Source organism: Cydia fagiglandana, chromosome 19 (assembly GCF_963556715.1).
Source record: "Cydia fagiglandana chromosome 19, ilCydFagi1.1, whole genome shotgun sequence".
NCBI lineage: Eukaryota > Metazoa > Arthropoda > Insecta > Lepidoptera > Tortricidae > Cydia > Cydia fagiglandana.
In genome coordinates, this window is record NC_085950.1 from 6,431,654 (window position 1) to 6,451,296 (window position 19,643).

At 37.9% G+C, this 19,643-nt stretch overlaps 1 protein-coding gene across 1 annotated transcript; it reads right to left on the reverse strand.

The window, feature by feature from the left end:
• Positions 1–665: 665 nt before the first annotated feature.
• On the reverse strand, positions 666–11,275 carry LOC134674196 (uncharacterized). The gene is made up of 7 exons (XM_063532254.1): positions 11,172–11,275; positions 8,934–9,095; positions 7,804–8,016; positions 6,659–6,821; positions 1,602–1,757; positions 834–1,005; positions 666–689 (listed from the first exon to the last, which is right to left on the reverse strand). Exons 1-7 carry the CDS (start codon positions 11,236–11,238, stop codon positions 666–668), a joined length of 957 nt encoding a protein of 318 aa, XP_063388324.1. The 5' UTR covers positions 11,239–11,275.
• Between the last annotated feature and the right edge of the window lie 8,368 nt (positions 11,276–19,643).

Here is a 19,643-nt window from a genome sequence, read left to right on the forward strand (position 1 = left end):
AATACTCATAATTTTACAGAAGTTAGACGTTTAAAATAATATTATACTTGCACTACGTGGGCTATCAAAATTTCTGTAGAATTTTCTTGGTCTAACTCAAGACCTGTGTTTGTGTTTATTTTTACTATAGAGCAAATGACAGAAAATCAGGAAATTCCTAATAAAATTTTTGGCAACCGTATATGTCGTCGGGTGACAAGCAAAAGTCACTAACTAACACCATTAAAATTATTGGACAATAAACCGTGTTACAAGTGTAATAAAGTGCATTGTTACTTTAATTTTTTGATATTACAAAATGACTTTTGCTTGTCACCCGACGATGTGATCTAAATAAAAAATCGGTACGATTTTAGGTACAGTCAACTGTAAAAATATGGGTGTACAAATCATCTCAAAAACATGTCCCATAACTCTTATGTCAGTGAATTAAGAACTACAGGACATATTTTTGAGTAAGTTGTCTACACCCATATTTTTACAGTTGACTGTACATAAAACTCCTCACCTCCACCTTAAGCTTTAAAATTCAGAAAGCATTCTGTCCATCGTAACGTCGGACGTATTTTACTCGTAAAGCTTAGGCATACGCGATCCCATTGAAGTGCCTAATACATAATGAACAGACATCGTTTTTATAGCATTTTCGGTGCAGCGGAGTGGTGTTAAGAGAATTGGTATACCTCCAACTGAAACGGTAAATTAAGGTTAATATTAACGTAACTTGCGCTAATTAATAATTAGGGTTGAAATTGTTTATACCACTTCCGTTAACACCACTCCGTTGCACCGAAAATGCTGTAAAATTTACGATATCTGATAATGAAATATACCTGAGTCTGTTTTGGCGGGCGAACCGTTTTTTCTTGAGGAGGCCGACGGGGATGTTTGCGAGGCCTGCGATTTCCTATGAAAAGTTTTAAGGCCTCGTCTTCGCTCACACACGTCATTGTTGTGCAGCGGAGAACATGTTTTTTCGAACATGTGCAAGTGTTGCATTCTTTTCTGTAAAATATATATGTCTGTATGTATTTACTTTATTGTACATAGAAATAAAAACACGAGAATCACAGATATATACATATGTATACTAACATATCGTAAACCTTTTCGTGTATTGCACACGATAAGTATATGGTGTAACACCGGATAGGCACCGTTGTTGGTGGCTGAATAGACCGATGCAAGACCGACATTTTCACATACATTTTGTATGGACCGTCACAAAACTGACACCCAAAATTTGTGTGAAAAACTGGTGACACTTTTTTTCTTTATCTTATTCGATAGTATCTACTCGTGATTCTGATTCGCAAAAGTTGATAATTTTTAGAAAAAAGTAATATGAGTACCATTTTTATTGAAAACCCCCCTAGGGGCTGTCCATAAATTACGTCATCGATTTTTGACCCCCCCCCCCTAAAATCATCCAAAAATCATGCTTCGAATGACCCCGTTTCCTCCTACGTCATGCTACCATCATCCGATGTCCAGATCACCCCCCCCTAAATTGAAATGGCGTAATTTATGAATAGCCCCCTATACGTAGTACCTAATAAATCATCATCATCTTCATAATTTTACGGTAGGTCTTTACATACTTATAAACCACACCAGGCGTACACTTCTTCCCGCTGTGTGGGTCCGAGAACGCTTTGTCAAAGGGCCTCGTCCTCTTCTTCGGGGCTCCGAGAATTAATGATGATGAACAGAGGAGTTGGCCCTTCGCCGTGCAAATACATGGAGGTCTGTTGGGCCTGTGAATATGAATGTACATTCTCAATTGGCATATTCGTTATTTTTAATCAGAATCAGAATCAGAATCAGAATTTTATTGGTAAAAGTCACAGAATTTTACATGTCAGGCATAAAAATATATTATAACTAATATGTCACATTTTTAAATTATATATCTTTCTTAACACACAGTTGGTTATTAGTTTAAGTTTAATTGTAAGATATTTTCACAACCATTGCCAGTTTAATATTGACTAAGTATGTATTACAATATTTATGAGTGGGCCAATGATATCATTTCAAAGTATTCGTCAATTGTGTAACAAGCCAAAACTAGTAACCGATTTTTAACCTTGTTTTTAAAAACTGTATCGCTGGGCGCGTTTAGTATGTCAGCTGGAAGACAGTTGTAAATTTTAGGCCCCAGTACACCGAGTGTTCCTCGAACCTTAGCTAGCCTCCGCGACGGCACGACTAGAAGGTGCTGGCCGCGCGTGCTCCTGCCGGGGGCATGGTGCTGGGCGCGAGTTGGATACGACCCGAGGTTGTACCGGACGTGTAGACAGGCTTCAAGAATGAATACGCTAGGTAGGGTAAGTATTTTCAGCTCTTTGAATAGGCTCCGAGCGGGATGATCGTGCGGTTTGTTAGCAATTATTCGAACGGCGCGCTTTTGGATTTTAAACACCTTTTCACGATCAGCCGCTGTTGCCCACAGGTCGATGCCATATATCAGGATGGAGTGGAAGTAGCCATAGTAAGCCTTTTTAATGTTATCAGCGGATAAGGTAGGAGCTAGCCTCGATAGCGCATAAGAAGCTGAGCTTAGCTTGCCGCAGATGGCATCTATATGGGGCGACCACGTGAGACCTGTGTCAATACAAAATCCAAGGTATTTTACCTGTTCGACTTGGGGTATGAGTATATTGTTTGACAATATATTAAGTTTCTCATTTTTAGTGTTCCTCAGCTGAAAATGCATTATATGAGTTTTTTCGACGTTAAGGAGCATCCCGTTGGCCTTAAACCATGACGTAATGTTATCGACTGCCTCTTTTAATTTGTGTTTTAAGTTAGATACAGTATCGGCGTTTACTATTATACATGTATCATCGGCGAACATTACATATTCCGGGTCAGTACTAGCCGCCGTGATGTCATTTACCAGTAATAGAAATAAGTAATTTCCCATTGTCGATCCTTGGGGAACGGCACAACCTGGCAATGATTCAAAGCCAGATCTGGAATTGAGCACATAAGTACATTGCGTTCGGTTACGTAGAAATGATGCTATTGTTTGGAGAAGACTGCCTTCAACACCGTAGTGCTCCAATTTTTTTACAAGCAGTGAGTGGTCGACCATTTCGAATGCACGCGACAAGTCGCAGAATATAGCTGCAACTTGTCGCCTGCACTCGAGGTGCGTTAGCACTCGCGTGATCACATCGCGCGCCGCGTGCACCGTGGAGCGCCCCGGTTGATATGCATATTGTCGTTCATTTAATACATTATTAACAGTGAGGTGGTGCATTATTCTCTTACTCAATAAACGCTCAAACACTTTTGAGACGATCGGGATTAATGATATAGGCCTGTAAAATTTTGGTAGATGCATCTCGCCTTTACCCTTATAAACAGGTTGCACCCTAATAGTTTTTAAAGCGTCTGGATAGGCTCCTATTTCGACACAACTGTTAAATAACTTTAGTAACAGAGAGATTAGAACCGGTGGTAGATAGGTGAGAATGTGAGTGGACATGTCGTTTACATCCCTTGACTCTTTCACTTTTATGGACTGTATGGTTTTCACAATTTCATCGAGAGTAAAGTATTCAAACTGAAATGTAAGCAACTTATCCGACAGATATTTTTTTAAGTAGGCGAGCGCAACATCAACAGCTGGCCCGGCGCTGTTATCAGTAGCCGTTACGTAATGTCGGTTCAGCTGATCGGCGGCGGAGGCGGCGCGCGCGGCGGGGGAGTCTCCAGGTGCCCGGCTCACGAGTACGTCCAGCGCGGTGTTCCCTGCATTTTTGTTGCGACAGGTCTCCGAGGCAACAACACGCCACACGCCACGACGCATGTCATTAGTATTTGCGATTACGTTGTTTATGTACTGCGTTCTCGTATGTTTTAATGCGCACGCATAACGCGTCTCAAGATTTAGTAAGTTTGAGAACGACTCAGGGTCTGTGTGGCCTCTAGACAACTTAACTTTAGATGAACGTATTTGATGGCGCAATTGGCGAACGTTATCATTGACCCACACATTTACAGGATTTCTAACAGGGCATTTTTTAAGTGGAAAGTATACGTTAAAAAAATGTTTAATAACATTTAAAACCGACTCGATTTGTTGACAAGGCAAATGCCATTTAGTTAATAGTTTATCCCAATCATAGTTATTAAGAGTAAGCGTGAAGTTACTTACATTTGTTTTCGAAAACATTCGCTTGGTGATGCAAGTATTTTTGGCATTAATTTTGTTAATTTTACAGACTAAGGTTACACTTAAATGATCAGATACATTCAAGTCATTGCACAGTACATGTTTTATTTCTAATTTGGACAGGTTAGTATATATATGATCAATACATGATTCAGTTAGATGAGTAATCCTTGTTGGCGTATTAATTAATTGTTTCAAACCAAACTGTTTCAAAATGTTAATTAGCGTTTTAGTATTATTCTCTTTCAAAAGATAATCAATGTTTATATCTCCAACGATTATAACTTTATAACTCTTTAAGGAATGCAAATTACATAGTGTATTCAATTTAGAGAAAAATAAAGATACGTCACCGCACGGAGGTCTGTAGATGCATACCACAATTAGGTCCAAACCAACACATTCAATTCCACATACTTCGAAATGGGATTCCACAGCCAGGTCCGTGATCTCCCGTCGCTCGATGGTTACGACGTCTTTTTTCACATAGATGCAGGCACCTCCGCCCTGGCGCGAGGATCTCGAATACTGTGCCCGCAGGTTGTAGTTTAAGATGTTGACAGCAGTAATCTGTGTAGAACGGAGCCAATGCTCAGTGAGGCATAGTACGTCTACAGGGTATCGCATTTGTAGTTCACACTCGAGTTTGTATGTTTTGTTTTGTAGCCTGTTTATATTTTGATGCAGGACAGTTATTTGGGTATGTGCTATCATGGGTTCAGATGCGGTCGTGGCCGGGAGACCTGGCGGCTTAGCACGGTAGCCTTTTTATCGCTTGTCACCATGCCTGTCACGTTCTAACAAGTATGTAAGTGCGAAAGGGACGCGCTTAGTGATAGTCGATAAAAATGGAACCGTGCTACGCCCGCTGGTCTCCCTGGGTCGGAGAAACGGCTGCCATTGCGATACGCTGATATTTAGTGGCCAGACAGATGTTGAAAGAAAGTCTTCATATATAGAGCTTGGAATTCCAATTTTAAATGACGTATACGTTTCATGCTTCGAGGGAATCTTCTCTACTGTGTAGTTATATCCACCCTTTATGCTCGTTAAGTGACTAATTAAGCTTTCAGGTGTCGTTTCCTTTTTAAAATAGCATCCGTGAAGGTACTTTAGGATTTCCACTCCACCAATTGTTGTGTTGGTTGCGGTCCCTTTTATTGATGTATGTTTATCGCTACGCCGGCGGCGGCTATGTCTTTTTTTCGGAAATTGCCAACCGTCGTCAGGTGAGTTATCTTGCTGCGACAGGTTAGCCGTTAAGTTAGTGCTTGTTTCACATTCGTGGGACTTTTGTATGTCGCAATCATTAGTTTTCGGGGCATGGCTGGAGCTCATTATCGAGTCATTTGTTTTTAAGTCATTCGTGGGGGTTGATTTTAGCAACGGGTCTTGTTTCACCAGTTGTTTTGTCGGCTCGGGTCGTCGGGCTTGTTTTGTGGCGGCCGCCAATCTCTCTTTCGCACGTGTGGCGGTGGCTCGCTGCGCGCGGGGAGGTTCATAAGTGGGAGCGGGACGGCTGGTAGGTGTTGACGTACTGGGCGCTTGATTATTAGTTGAAGCAACTACTGCGCTTGCTGAATTATTGGTTGGGATGCCAACCTTAGTTGATCCCTCACATTTTGTCACGGTCACAACGGCTTTTATTTCGCGTAAATCACTATTTAATTCGTCAATTTTTTTGAATATTTCACTAATTTTGTGTTCGATTGGTTGCAATAAACTACTGAGGAGGGTTTTAAGTTGTTTACTGTCACTAGGCGACATTATGCCAATTAAATTTTAGCAGCTACCGTAGTTAGCGCTCGGCCGATCGCGCACGACTGATAATCTTTAAAAAACCGGTCAAGTGCTAATCTGACTCGCGTTCCAAGGGTTCCGTACATTACCTCATTTTTAACAATTTAAGTCCGACTCACGCTTGATTTCTAATAGGTTTTCCTGTAATCTTTAAGTAAAGAACTATTTTTTTGTGTATTTATTTAAAAATTTTAGACACAGTAGTTTCGGAGATAAAAAGGGGGGGGATTGGTCGGACAGACATACAAACGAGTGATCCTATAAGGGCTCCATTTTTTTCCTTTTGAGGTACGGAAACCTAATAAAGAACCGACTTCAAAAGTCGTTTAAAAAGATATCAACTGCCGATAACAAACATCAAATTAAGCGGCGGTCTGGTTTGTCACATAGGGGCTGTCCATATTTTACGTCATCGATTTTTGACGATTTTTGACCCCCCCCCCCCCCCATAATCATCCAAAAATCATGCTTCAAATGACCCCATTTCCTTCTACTTCATGCTACCGTCATCCGATGTCCACACCCCCGCCCCCCTAATTTGAAATGACGTAATTTATGAATAGCCCCATAGTATTAACAAATATACGGGACAAACTGAGAACCTCCTTTTCTGAAGGCTGTTATGCCTTTTCTAAATGCTAAAATAACAGTCGTATAAACCACTAAGCTCACAGGTTGGGATACTTGTGACCCGGAACACATTTCTTTTTCTTCGCCCCGAGTGGCTGAACGAAAGGCATACAGTTTTTCTTGACGTCACAGACAAATGTACTGTTCTGACAAGAACACTCGATACATGCTTGCCTCATTATATCACCGTCCTCGCAAGGTTTCCCTGAAAAAGAATAAAACCAGCCAAGTGCGAGTAGGACTCGCGCACGAAGGGTTCCGTACAATTACGAAAAAAACAGCAAAAAAACACGTTTGCTGTAAGTATGGGAGCCCCACGTAAATTTTTATTTTGTTTTTAGTAGGTATTTGTCGTTATAGCGGCAAGAGAAATACATAATCTGTGAAAATTTCAACTGTCTAGCTATGACGGTTCATGAGATACAGCCTGGTGACAGACAGACGGACAGTAGAATCTTAGTAATAGGGGACCGTTTTTACCCTTTGGGTACGTAACCCTAAAAGCGTTGGACGGTATCTCATACCTATTAGGCAACGATTACGAGTTTGTATGATTAGTTATATACCTACATTATACATACCTACATATATCTACATTAACTTACCTAACTCATACAGAAATTTTCAAATCCGATTGAATTTAAAAGCGGCACAAAGCATGTCGAGCCATGTTCAGTCTAGGTTTCCGTGTTAGCATCTTTTCAGCACTTAAGTCCCTTTACTACGAAGGAACTTCTTTTTGCGCATAATCAAAAACGTCTTCTCAGTTTTTGAACTCACGGTTACAAAATATGTTAAAAAGAATAAAAGGGCTCATTTAGACGATGCGAGTACTCGCATGCGAGTTTCATTACATTGCGGCTTTTGATCGGTCGGTTGAATTGGACGTACCTAACCAACAGTCCGCATTGTAACTAACATCGCGTGCGAGTTCGCGCGCCGTCTAAATCAGCCCTAAGCAGGCGTGGCTCACTTCGCGATTTCGTCGCTTTGCTACAGGTAGCTAAAAGTCCATCCATTTAACCCCAATTTTGGGGTTTGCCATAAGCCGCGCGTGGCGCTGTCGCCACCTAGCGGCCATATCTGTGCTGATCGTGACAGACGCGTTTTGTTAGAGAGTGAGTCTTCTGTACCTAGTACTATTATTTATTCTGTGCCCTAAGTCACCAGTGACTAGTGTATCTTACCAGACATTTCCTGAGCCTGAAGATTATAAGTTTCTTCATAGTTCGGACACAGCAGTTTCTCGCACAACAGACTCTCGGATTTGGTGCAGATGCATTTATTGCAATCCGCGCGGTATAACTTTCCAGGTTTACACTTGGCTCCGGTGTTCACATTGGGGAGATCGGACAATCTTGACGGGTTGAAGAGGTGGATTTGTTCATCAAATGAGGGAACTGAAAACAGATGCAATAGAAGTCTTATGTTATCTATGTCGGCGACCGATCGTAAGATCAGGCAGATCGTAATGTTCCTGTGTATTTTTTTGAGGATAGTCACATTAAATCAATATATAGGTAGGATAGGTTCGTTTGGTTGCTTCAGATGCCCGAAGGGCAAACTGCCCACAAATACGAGCCCCACGTAGCGGGGCTCAGCCGAATGAGTCAAAGATTTTCACGTTTCACGATATGCCTAGAAATTTCACGATATGCCTGATCTTACGATTGGCCGCCGACATCTATATACCACGCCACGCCCATTTGGAAAAGGTTAATTAGTATTATAGGCGTTTGATTCGTAGCTGGCCCCGAACGGCAAAATCTTTGTCTACAGTTAAGTAATTTGTATGGACTGTTACAAAACCGAAACCCAAAATTTTTATGAAAAACTGGGGACACTTTTTTTCTTTATCTCATTCAATAGTAATCGTGATTCTAAGTCTAAATAACCCTAAAGTTGATGTTTTTTCGGAAAAAGTAAATACCATTTTTTCTGAAAATCCCCGTATGTAGCAAAAAGCGACCACGAACAGAGCGCCCGCCTCGCGGGTTGCTGGTAGTGAATGCGTCAATAAAAATAACATTAAATTAGGCATTTTAAATAGCTCTACGATTAAAGGGGTATCCAGACGGGACTGACGAAATCAGTCGATATGTTCAGGAAAATAATTGATCAATCTCATCTAGGGTCCACACGTACACAAATTAAATCACCAATTTGCATTCTACTATGAAAATTGGCATTTTTGTGTCCGCACCTGCTGACGTGATCGGGGAATCAAATTGGTATTTGCGTCCGCACGGCCCTGTTCGATCGGAGAATTTCATCAGATTGGCGAAAAATTGTCTCGTCTGGATACAACTATAAGTACCTTTATCGTCCATCTTGCACGTAAGGGGAACCGTACATATCTTAAAACTACGGTGGTTGCAGAAACATTGCTCGCAGTTATGCCCCCTGTAAAACTCCCCTGGGATGCAATCAGACGAACTCTTCGGTTTCACACCGAGACCGTCTCTTCGTGCGGATTTTGCTGTATTAGAACATAATTGTGACGTCCCACGGGTAAAGGTACCTTATGGCGATTGGCGCTTACGCTATTATCAACGCCGCTCCAATATTATTGCGGCGCTATGCGTCATAAGCGCCAGCTGCCATAAGGTACCTTTTACCTAACGTCACAATTGAATAATTATTTGTTTTACAGTCAGCAGCAGAAGTTGCTAAGCGGGCGAGATGTTCAAAATTACCTTGACACGCTCTTATTCTCTTAACAATAGTCGCGTCAAGATCATTTTGAACACCTGACTAGCTTAGCAACTTCTGCTGCTGTGTACAAGGGGGCAAAGTTGTTGTTTAACCGCTCGTATTAGTATTAACCCATTCAATGCCGAAAACCCAACTATCGGGTATTTTATGATTTCGTTCCCAGGCCGGACGACCCGATAGTCGGGATCGTGGTACTACTGCTTCACTGACATAAGAGTTATGGGACATATTTTTGAGATGATTTGTAGACCCATATTTTTACAGTTCACTGTACTACAGCTTTATGGCTCCTCTACACGATGGGCCAACGCCGGCCACTCCAAGGGACGCATTTATGCGTTAGAGGGAGCAAGTGATATTGCTATCTCATTCTACCGCATGGCTGCATCCCTTGGAGTGGCCGGCGTTGGCCTATCGTGTAGAGGAGCCATTATATGACGCAATTATTGTGGCCTGGCGCGGACGTCTTGTTTGGCTGGGTGGCAATGAATATGTTAATACCCGAGCAAACGAAAGATTCCAAAATTGAACCACTAGCGTAGCAAATGTGAGAAGTGGAATCTTGAGCGTTGCGAGGGTTTTGAGGCACGAGGGTTAAACAAACTTTGACTCCGACTGAAACAAAATTTTCACCACACCAACGCGAGGACATACCTTTGGAAAATACTTACTATGTAATACCAAAAAAAAAACAATCCAAATCAAATCGAAATAAGTCTAGGTACTTAACCATATCGTCAAGTTAACGGAGTTTGATAATTTTCCAATCTTTCGAAGTTACCTATCTCAACGCCCCTTACATTTTAAAATATGGCATTACCCTGCTTTCGAAGTTATCTCAATGTTTTACTTTTTCAAAGTGTTCCGTACCCAAAGTGTAAAAACAAGAACCTATTACTAAGACTCCGCTGACCGTCTGTCAGTCCGTCTGTCTGTCACGAGGCTGTATCTCATGAACCGTGATAGCTAGACAGTTAAAATTTCGTGTTCGTGTCGTGTTCAAAGGGGTACGTACAGTTAGCAAAACTATTTGCTTATCACCCCTGATTACAAATCGCTAGCCCTACATTACAGGGTTCTATGACTTCTATGTTACATTTTCAAGATAGTTGAAATTCGACTTACGGCTCGATTCGGGAAATGAATTAGAGATTCACTAGATATGAAATAGTAAAGATATGTGGCCGGCAAAAGGTACACTGAGAGAAAAATCATCACCAGGAATTAAAAAACAGTTCTGTACTGGGGGAAAAAATTAAGTTTTAGTAATAATTATGGACGTTTCACTATTTCTGTAAAGTTTATTTATTTCTACAAACAGCTCAGTAATCCCAAATATAATTTCAACAAACAGATAATAGAAATTGCAAGAACTAATAGAAATTGCTAAAGTCAATTTGTTCCTATTAGTTAACTCTCCTTGTCCCCGGATTAAGTTTATTTTTGTAATTCTAAGTGTGTTTTTGTTGTACTTTTCTCTCAGTGTATCTTATGGCGGCTGGCGCCGCGATTCGGGAAATGAATAAGAGATTCACTAGATATGAAATAGTAAAGTTATGTGACATTCCACGGAAAAAGGTACCTTACCGTCGCATAGCGCCGCAATATTATTGGAGCGACGTTATAATAGCGTACCTATGGGTACCTTTACCCCTGTGACGTCACATATCTTTACTATATCGTATCTAGTTAATCTCTAATTCATTTCCCGAATCGCGCCACTAATGTCACTATGACAATGTTCAAATTTCAGTTCGATAAAACTGAAACATAGAACCCTGTAATATTGGGCCAGCGAAATGTGTAATCAGATTTAATATATTTCTGTAAACTTACTTACGCGAAATTGCTTCAATAAAAGAAAGAGAGGACATCATAAAAACATATAGAAAAACTACTCCTGCCATATTTCAGTATAACAATCTGACTTTATGAACGTTTTTATAGTTTAAGCGCCATTAAATTTGCAATCTAAAAGTAATAGTTTTTCTTGTACTTTGTATTTAACAAAATAATTCGTTGAAACAAGGATCTTACTGGCTAAACTACTTCTTAACTATCTTACTGACAGATATTATAATAAGTTATTTAAGTGATCAACTCATGATACAACCAAGTTAATGAATCGCTATACTTTTAAGTTTTGATATAGTTAGACCGTAAAGGGGTCATCCATTAATTACGTCACACGAATTTCTAGGTTTTTGACCCCTCCCCCCCTCCTTGTCACACTTGGTCACATTTGGCAAACCCCTCCCCCCCTAGCGTGACGTCACATTTTTTCTACGAAATGGCCAAATCGAATTAAGTAAGTACCTAAGTATTATTAATATTTTAGCAAAATATTTTTGATGATATAAATATTAGTAATTTTATAACCCAAAATTGCTTAGGAAAGAAAATTAAACAAATAAAAACGATTATCGTTTTAAAAACTTGTTATTTAAATGTATAGCGAATAAAATAATTTGAATAAATTTTCGGTTACTGATGAAGTTAAAGTGACGTCACAAAGTTTGTGTCTCCCCCCTCCCCCTAAACGTGTGATGTAATTAATGGATGACCCCAAAGTCTGCAGCGATTTTGATAGCCCACGCAGTGCAAGTAGCTCAATAGTGGGACCGGATTTTTGCACTATAAGTTTTGATAATTCTAAAGTTGAAAAAGTGATACTTATCTGATATGGGACATATTTTTAAGCATATTTGCAATATATGATGAAAAGTTAGAACGAGCGTTAGATATAAATTAGGTATTTATATATTTTTAGTAATGATTTTTTAATATTGAATTAAAGTGCAATGTTTAAGTTCCATTGTTTATAATATGTATGACGCTTTATAATGTAAAATTATTAGAAATTTTTTTAACGTGCTTCTTTGTCAAACTACAAATTAGCTTATTATTTTGTCGATATTGAATTAAAGTTTAATAAATCCACAACAACATATCTCATTTTTTAAGTTAATAGGCACGCTAAAAAGCTAGAAGAATAAGATATATGCTCTAGAATTAATATGCGTTTTATGTCCTATAAGATCCAATATTGAATTAGAATCTGTAAAAATAAGTCTATTACTATAAAATAATATACGCAGCCATATTATGGAAAGTAAGAAATTTCTGCGTGTAGCTTGCATTGTAATAGTAAAATCTAGTTAAAAAGGCGCGAAATTCATACATACGCCGCGCTGGTCCGTCAGTCGCCGGCGCGGCGCTCGAGAGCCTATCATAGCCTACCTATACTTCGCCCCTCGCCCCACCTCCCGCTCAGTAACACTGTCTGTCTTTTCTTATCATTCATTTGTTTGTTTACCGTGCACAAATATAAATTAGATGCGGACATTACGTGAAATTAAAATATCTTATTACGTAAAAATACCTACAGCTGGTCAATCAGATCTTGGCAGTAGAAAGAGGCGGCAAATTTGAAAAATGTAGGCGCGAAGGGATATCGTCCCATAGAAAATTTGTGTTTCGCGCCTTTTTTTGTGACAAGATTTGCTTGGCCAGCTATATTTCATTATCTTGACTAATATTGTAATAAAAATGTACAAGATATTCACAACTATTTTTTACTATACATAGTTTGTCAAAGGAATGTCTCATTTCAAACATAGACAGAGAGAATCATCATACTATCTTTGACTTACACTAGTACTAGCACCCAAAAGAAAAGGATGAATATAGTTTTTTGTTTTTATTTACTGACAAATGGTTTGACCAACTATACCTATTTCTGGTTCCTATTGTCATGTCCTGTCCTATTCAAGGTCAATATCATAATATGTATATTATAAACCAACTGCTCAATATTACACGGTATACATCCTGAATATACAATAAGGTAAGTGAGGCCACTTACCTTATTGTATATTCCGTGTGGGCCGTATATGCCTATATAGATAGAGCCCACCTTAAATTAAAATGGTTTTTTTTAATAAACAGGATATGAAGTATGAAAAACTCACTCAAATAGGTTTCTCATTTATTTAAGCTTCTTCATTATACCAAAATAGTTATAAAAATATTACGATACTCTTGGAAAATATACCTTAAAAGTCCTATTATGGGCCTTATTGAACACTAGCAGTGTATTACTTAATCCCGCAAAAAATAATCATTTCGACAGTAGGTAATAACAGATTTTATTGTTTTTAACTTAAGAGTTATACATATACAAATAACAATATTTGATACTTCATAACAGGAGGATTTATTTATAATAAGTGAAAATAATTATTTTGGGCCTTAATAACTAAAGATATAAAAATTGTCTAGTTTACGCGAAAATAGTAGGTAACTAAACATAAATCTTTATTAGTTACAGTAGTATCATCTTTTAACATCTGGGGGCACGGCAGTGCCCCTGCCAAGACGAGCAAAGCATAAGGGCACTATCTACCTTTTCTCGAAGCGCTTCGTCGTGTTTTGGAACCCTCATAACTTGGGGTTGGATTATACCAGATAAACAAAGTTCTCGGACTTATTAAGCATATCAATTGCATAGCTCTTATACTTTAGATTTTATTCATATCTAAAAACTTCGATTTCGTCACTGACTCACTCACTTGATGATCATCAATACCGGGTACTTCCTGAAGTCCTCTAAGAAGCTGAAATTTGGTATGTAAGATAGTTTTAGTACACAAACAACAAATAAATTCAAAAACTTGAAATTAATTTTTTATCCCTAAGGGGATGAAGAGGGGGTTTAATTTTGTATGGGGAATCAATAATCGCTGAACCGATTTAGTTGAAATTTGGTATGTAGATAGGTATTGTTATGGGGAAGGATATAGAATAGATTTCAACCTCAAAGTTTACCCTTACGGGGTGAAGGCAGATTTCAACCCCAAAGTTTACCCTTATGGGATGAAGGGTTTATATAGGGAATCAGTAAGAAGTACATTGTGTAACAGATGCCCCCAGATACTTATTTCAGGATTTTTAATAGTAAATCACCCCCCCCCCCTTGTTCACCCCTTTAAATTAGGGCATGGAAGATTGTCATAAGCATCTTACAAAAAGAAGTGAAATCCCACTAAAAACTTTTTGATGTAAAATGTTGCCCAAACGAAACCACTGTCAAAAAGTTATCAGATCTCTTGCCAAGCTTCTAACTCTAAAAGCCCTCTAACTTTACTAGCTCTACACCAAAAGTATGTGGCTTGGTCGTTTCGTTTCTACAAGAACTATTGTAAGTATAATACAAAAACCGCCCAAATGCGAGTCGGACTCGCGTTCCAAGGGTTCCGTACATTACACAATTTTAACAATATATTTTTTTTTAGAGAAAAGTGAGTAAAATTTCTTTAAAAAACCCGTAGGGATCGGAAAACTAGGTACTTAAGTCCGACTCACGCTTGACTGCACATTTCTAATAGGTTTTTCTGGCATCTATAGGAAAAGAGCTAATATGTGTATTTTTTTCATAATTTTAGACCCAGTAGTTTCGGAGATAAGGGGGGGGAATGGTCATTTTTTGCGTATTTTCTTAAATAACTTCTAAACTATTTATTATAAAATTATTAAAAAAAATATCTGAGGTTCTCACAATGAGCCCCTTAATTTGATATATAACAAGATATAGTGTTTTTTTCTTCTATTTATCATTCATCTCAAAAGTGACCCCTTTATTTGAATTTCTATTATTTACTTTACATGTATGTTCTTGGGTTATAGACTTACATGTGTATACCAAATTTCAACTTATTGGTGCAGTAGTTACGGAGCAAATAGGCTGTGACAGACGGACAGCCAGACACACGAGTGATCCTATAAGGGTTCAGTATTTTTCCTTTTGAGGTACGGAACCCTAAAAATAATGAATTTAATAAATTTTTCACTTTATGCCCATGTGGCGGTAGCGAAACAGCCAAGCCACATATTTTCACTAAGGTGTAGAGTTAGTGAAGTTAGGGCTTGTAGAGTTTGAAGCTTGGCTCGACAAGAGATCTGACAACTTTTTGACAGTGCGAGTCTTATGGTTTCGTCTTAGCAACAATTTACATGAAAATGTGTTTGGTGGGATAATTTTTTACAGTATAAATATTTATTCGTAACAAATAAGTATTATCTTTTAACATAATTTTGATAGTACATCTGGTGCTACATTACGACACCGGTGCTATAATAAGCACATTAAAACACTCCCTTTGGCCGTGTGTTAAAATTTGTCACTCGTTGCAAAATATCTATTTTTCGCACTTCTATCGTAAATACCTACCTATGTATTAACAAAAAAAATCACTTGTAAATAGTTACTGCCTTTAAAAAGTATAAGTGCCTCAATGTTATTAAACTTTTTGATTCTATAAACGTCTTTAGGTCAATAAAGCAAGTGATAAATTATTAGAGTTAGACCAAGAAAAGTCTGCAGCAATTTTGACAGCCCACGCAGTGCAAGTGTTATTTATAAGTCATAATTTTATAGAAGTTTCTTCAAATCGACCTTATTAATAAGAGATTAAAAATATTCAAAATTATCTTAAAATATTTTAATCTAATATTTCATCTCATACGTTCAATAAGGCCCGGGACTGGACCTTTTTACCTGCACTGACAGTGGGCCTTCTTAGCAACAAGTACAAATTCAGAATAATTGGGAATAATAGGGAGCAATTGTTATTTTTGAATGCTGGGCCTTGTTACCCGCCGGGCCTCATATGCCTGCACTTCACCTACCTTATTTGTTTTACAAGGGGAAAAGTTGTTGATTAACCGCTCGTGCTAATATTGATACCCAAACAAGCGAAACATTTTTTTTTATTAAATAGAAGGCAAACGAGCAGACGGATCACCTGGTGGTTAGCGATTACCGCCGCCCATGGACACCCGCAACACCAGAAGGGTTGCAAGCGCGTTGCCGACGCGCGTTTAAGATGGGGGTCTTTTAAGGTTTGAAGGTCGTATCGGACAGTTCATTCCACAGTTTGGCTGTGCGAGGCAGGAAGTACATTCACAAATTCAAACATTCTAAAATTGAAGCACGAGCGTAGCGAGTGGTTCGTAAAATTGAACCTTGAGCGTAGTGAAGGTTTCGAGGGACGAAGGTTAAATAAAATTTTCATCACATCAGCTCGTAAAGGCCCTCTTGATTGTTCCAAACGGATAAGAAAAGTGGCATTTAATTTGATGCAAATTTTGAGTTGTTTCCGTAGGTAAATTGGATCAGTTGGTTGGTAATATTGACTTTAAAATGATAAATATCGTTAGTTTGAAATTGATTTTACGATAAAGTAAATATTATCGGAGATGATCGCTCTTAAAAAATATATGTCGCTAGTCATTTATAACCTAAAAGCGCCAAATTACGCAAAATTATATTGAAATGACACCTGTGTATTGAATTTGAAGAATACTTTAACAAGGGTAGTTATCTGTATGACAATGCACCTAAAATAATTTTCAAATGTATCTATTATTTCTATACTTAACACGATAACGAATTCTACGTAAACGAAACCGCGGGCAATCCCTAGTACATATAGAAATAAATAAGGAAAGGTAAGTTTCCATTAGTGTACTGTGTAAAATAACTGTTTACCATTGATAATAATTTTATAAACGCTTTGCGTATTTTTAAGGTCACCGCGCTAACCGCTAGCCCGCGACCGTCGATCGCTGCCTCCTGCTCCGAAGCACAGCGCGGCGCGCGAAAACGCCGCGTTTGAAATGTAACTTAATATAAGCTCGGAATGCATACTTACGTATCAGTATTTAGTGTCGCCGTGATTTTATATTTCTAATCTTTTGTGTGAGAAGTAAGATCTTTATTATGACCGTGTAGTATTAACTCTACAAACTTTAATTCAATATTGGCTATACTGCTTAACCAGAAATCAATATCTAGACAAGCACATTGTCTACATTTCTAACTTTTTACATGTATACTAAGTTGATAGGTAATATCGTAATTTTGCAATATCAGCTACTCTAATTCTGTATTTACATAATAATTCGTGTTTTTACGTTCACCAGAAAGCAGCTGTTCCAGATTTCTAAAAACCGAATATTGTGAATAAATTAAAGTGTTATTGAATATGTTAAAGTTTTTTGTAACTTTAATTTTATATTTACATAGTTATTTAGCAAAAATTGAAATATTTAAATATGGCCGAACGCTCCACCTAGAATTTTCTAACTTTTTACATGAATGTTATTTAACATGCTTACAATAACATATCAAAAAAGAAAAAACTTTAATGTTATCAAAACCCATTTTTGTTCCACCGCTGGTCTAAAGTGTCATTTTCAACGTCAAGCTTCTATGAAATTAAGACGTATAAATAACACACTGCGTGGGCTATCGAATCCGCTGCAGACTTTTATTGGTGCGACTATATCACAAATGTAGAGATAACCAGGATAGTGCTCAACATCAAAGAAATCAACTAGTACTGTAGTTCCATGGGGTTGGCAACTGTCAAACGTTTGCATAGATGGCGCCATCATAGCTTGCCCCTTTTTCTATGAGATTTGGCTTAAAGGGCTGGCATCCAGGGTATTAAAAAAACAAAAAATTGACACAATTCTAAGGATTGACAGGGCAAGCTATGATGGCGCCATCTGGTAAAAACTTCCACCGGCCAACCCCATTACATTTGACAAAAACGTAATAATACCATCTAGGTTATCTGTACATCTACATTAATTCTGAAGATAGAAACGGGCCAAGTAAAACAACAAAATATTTTTATTCATTTATTAATAAACTAACTTTACAAATTTAATAATAGCAGAACAATAATATTCCTTATTTCTTTTCATTCATAATAATATGATAATAATTCACCATGACTCATCGTACTTTATGAAATATAATTATATGATTTAAAAAATAATGTAGAACGACAGTGAAAGCAACTTACAGAGAAATAATGCACAATAAAAATGGGGACAGACGAGTTATAAAATTGCCAGCAACAAAATTGTACAGGCTCCATACCATTGTCCTAACTTGCGCATGCGCGCCCAACAACACGAACTAGAAAACATTACAATAACATAAAAGTTAATTTTATTGTATCAATTCTTTTTATTCACTATTTCTGCAATCTATTTACATGTTATATAATGTTTACATACCAAAACTATACGCTATATCAAGAATGGTGTAACCCCTAACCTATATTTATAGTGTTAAAACTATTTGTATTCCTCTTTTATTTCATACTATATATATAAATGTATAATATAGATTTATCCGCATAAATTACTATCATTAGTCGAAAAAAAAAACAAAACAAAAAGGATAACTATACACCCAATATACAGAGCTATTTTATGAGTCCTTTCACTAAAATTATATGGTACACACTTGCAATTCATGCTTGTATAATACATTAAGGCTTTGCATTCCTACTGGAGTAGATCCACGGCGACCTACAGCAGGCGCCATCTATGTACACCGAAACCTCGCAAATCATATACCGAACGTACTTAACACGTAACATATATTAATTTCCCCATCTATACATAAAAATTTACATCCGCACTATAAAACAAATGAAAAAAACAAACGTTTTTAGACAACACCCGCTGGGCCACACACTACCACACGTTTAGGGCACAATATCAGGCAATGTACGTTCACTATAATATCCTATACATACTATGTACGTACTAACATTTGTATTGTACCACTCGGACTGAACAGCGAACACTGAGCGAGGGGGTGGTTCTAAAGCCGTGTAAGACGGTCTCAAATTAAAGTCACATCCTCGTATTATTGCTTTGAATAGAGTCCCTGGAGACTTAGGAACAGAAACTAGACGTAGCGACCGTACAGCACAGACAACTAGGCTAGGCACGTGCGAGTGCAAGCTTCTGTTGTTTGACATTTTAACTAGATGGCGCTGTCTGAAGTGTCTAATACATTAACTATGCTAGACTATCACTAGACTGACATGTTATAACCGCTGTCACATTTTCGATAGCTAAGGAAAAAAGACGCCAAATATTTCATCGTTCAAACTATGTACTGTAACAAACTATGTTCAAACTATGTACCTCTACTCTCATAAAACTAACCATTTCCTTGAAATTTAAATTTTAAAATTCAACTATCATTAATTCAGGAATTTATTGTACAGATAATGAAGTTAAGGCGAAACATGGTAGTTTCGATACAAATCTCTAGAGTGAACATTAAAATAATCGGCTGAATTGGTGATTAAAAAAATATGTTTAAAATTTAGGTTTTCCTAGGTGCCCTGAAAACCAGTGCCGTATCTACGACACGAGTTATGCTGACCGGCATTCTATTTAGTTTTTAAATTGTTTTTTATTTTCATATATAATGTTATAC

Coding starts and splice junctions, on each gene's coding strand:
- LOC134674196 (XM_063532254.1), bottom strand. CDS start 11,238: ATGGCAGGAGTAGTTTTTCTATATGTTTTTATGATGTCCTCTCTTTCT. Junction 1,758..6,658: donor GGTCACAAGTATCCCAACCT/GTGAGCTTAGTG, acceptor TCATATTCACAG/GCCCAACAGACCTCCATGTA. Junction 1,006..1,601: donor ACGCCTGGTGTGGTTTATAA/GTATGTAAAGAC, acceptor TATATTTTACAG/AAAAGAATGCAACACTTGCA.